The 2,500-nt window shown below is 48.4% G+C and overlaps 1 protein-coding gene across 1 annotated transcript in view; it reads left to right on the top strand.

Annotated features, from left to right (window-relative positions):
- The window catches only part of fras1 (Fraser extracellular matrix complex subunit 1), a 134,069-nt gene that overhangs the window by 42,302 nt on the left and 89,267 nt on the right, over positions 1–2,500 (top strand). The window contains 3 exon segments of the mRNA XM_062544154.1: positions 1,198–1,290; positions 1,864–1,896; positions 2,049–2,196. Coding sequence (XP_062400138.1) covers positions 1,198–1,290; positions 1,864–1,896; positions 2,049–2,196 — 274 coding nt within the window.

Below are 2,500 nucleotides of genomic sequence, written 5' to 3'. Positions count from 1 at the left end.
CTACTGTGCTCATTGAGCTGTATTTTACTGTCCGGTACTGTACTGTATTGATACGCAGCACTGCAATGTTGTAGTGGCTTGGATCTCATCAGAGATTACGGTCCTTGGCGTAGCTCTGAAGCTCTGATTGCTAATTGTAAGACTGTGTGACAGGAGTTTGCCCATCTGATGAGTCAGTGTGCATGGTAGGGCAGTTAGCTTTAGAATTTGAATGGCAGTGTGTTCTTTGTGAAAACAAGAGATTTTCTTCATGAGAATTGTGTCTAATGCACAGAATTGTGTGTAGTGTTTTGAGAACAGTGTGTTATAAAACTGCAATTTGAGTGTAAAGCAGAAATTGTGCTTATAGTTCAGCAGAATCGTTTCAGGAGGTTGGTGCATGAGCTACATATTATGAGAATTGTGTCTCAAGTACCAGAAATTGTGTGTAAACAATTGAGAAAAACTGTAATGATAAACAGCTGATTTGGCCGGGGGCCAGCCAGCCGGGGCACTGGAAAGGTCGTGCCATTGTAAGCTGAGCTCGGGGTAATTTATCAGGCAGTCGGAGCTGGCATGAGCCCCTTTTGGAGGAGTACAATAGCCCCACGTCCAGAATCACAGAGTTGCTCGGAGGGCGGAGGCTTACTTTTTTTTGGGGGGGTGGACAGGGGTGGATGGGTGTGTTTGCCGGGGGGGGGGTTGTTCCTCGGGAAACATGAGCTTGCTGGAATTTGAATACTGCATGGCGTCACTTCGTTGTGCGCCAAGTGACAGATATTGCTTTGTGGAACACTGACAACCTGTGCCATCCAACACCGAGATGTTGATTCTTTCCCCCTCTTTTTGAATAATTAATTTCCTTTTGCCAGCCGGGACATGCCGTCGGGTTCCAAACCAAGCACTGCCCTGCATTTCACCCTCCCAAAGACAGGCTCGATGGGAGAGTTAACCCAGGTCATGGAAAAACAGCAAAGCATGTGCATCAGTCTATTGAAAGAATTTGAACAGTAGGGAAAAAAACAACCGTAACTGTCCAGAATCATAATGGATTTGCTATTCTTCACAAACATCCCAGCAGTTTTTTTTGCAGTACATTAAAGCGCATCCTCGATCACTCATTCACAAATCAGAGGCGAGAATCCAGCCCCTGTGCTGTCGTTAGCTCGACGTGAGCTCATTTTGTAATAACTGTCTTCTCCTGTTTTATTATTGAAGGGGGAGGACCTGGTGCATTTACCAGGGAAGTGTTGTCCAGAGTGCAAGGCGAAGCTCAGCTCCTGTGTCTACACGCCTCGTCAACAACAACAGGTACGTGAACGATAACACCAGGTCCACTGCTTCCGCAAAGAAAAAAAAAAAGAAGAGAAGGGTCCATTGAGGCCCACCCCACGTTCACCCGTCAATGATGTGAGGATGTCTTAAATATTCATCTTGAACCAAAGAGGTGTGTGTGTGTGTGTGTGTGTGTGTGTGTGTGTGTGTGTGTGTGTGTGTGTGTCTGTGTGTGTGTGTGTGTGTGTGTGTAGGGGGTGTAGAAAAGTTTTGGTTTGGGAGAGGAAAGTGTAGTGCAGCTGCAGCTGCAGTGTTCACCCAGGAGGTCTGGCTCCCCCCCTCTGGCTCAAGACTGCCGCTAATTAGCTTCTCCAGATGGCTAGCGCAGCACACCAGGGTCCAACACACCTACTGCACTTTTACCTTACAAACAAGCAAGTGTTTCTCACACACACACACACACACACACACACACACACACACGCACGCACACACTCATAAATGTTGTTGCAAGACTCTATGTGGGCCATAATTATGCTACCCTCGCCCCATGTTCATAATCAAATGTAATTTCTTTGATGGTAACTAAATGCGGTCTGTTTTTGGCAGGGACAGGGAGAGCCGAGTCCGAGACATCTAGCTGTAAGTAGCCAGTTGCAGCTCTTTCCTTCCTCACTCTGTGCCCTCTGGGTCAGCTGTCCTCCATGTCTGCCCACACACACACACACCTGCCCACACACACACACACACCTGCTCTGACCCTCCCCTTGTTCTCCGTGTTTCTCCTTCCGCAGGACCTGGAGAAGTTCAGCGAGGGGCCCTGCCACCAGTGCCAGTGTCGGGACGGGCAGATGACCTGCTACCGGCCGTCCTGCCCCACTTGCCCCCTCGGCACGCTGGCCGTGCCCGTGGACGGGCAGTGCTGCCCCGAGTGCCAGGATGGTGAGTGTTCCGCGTCCAGAAAGGTCCACCTCGGGTCAGAACTGCCGGTGAAATGATAGGGAGGGTTGCGTTCAGCGTGTGGAAATCGGTATAATTTGAAAATGAAATGAAATGAGAAAAAGCGATGTAAAAATGAGTGAGTGCCTCGTTGATATGCCACGTAGAACTCTAAAACATTTTTTCAACTGCGCCGTTCTCATTTTCTTTTTGCCGGCGTTATTTTTATTGAACACTTTATCGCCCCTTTATACTTCACTGATTTGTGGATTAGTTCAAATTGCTCCATGGAAATGCCACTGAAATG

This window comes from Sardina pilchardus, chromosome 8 (genome assembly GCF_963854185.1).
Source record: "Sardina pilchardus chromosome 8, fSarPil1.1, whole genome shotgun sequence".
Classification (NCBI taxonomy): domain Eukaryota; kingdom Metazoa; phylum Chordata; class Actinopteri; order Clupeiformes; family Clupeidae; genus Sardina; species Sardina pilchardus.
The sequence above is the reverse complement of the archived record's forward strand: the minus strand, read 5'-3'. Positions and strand labels throughout refer to the sequence as shown.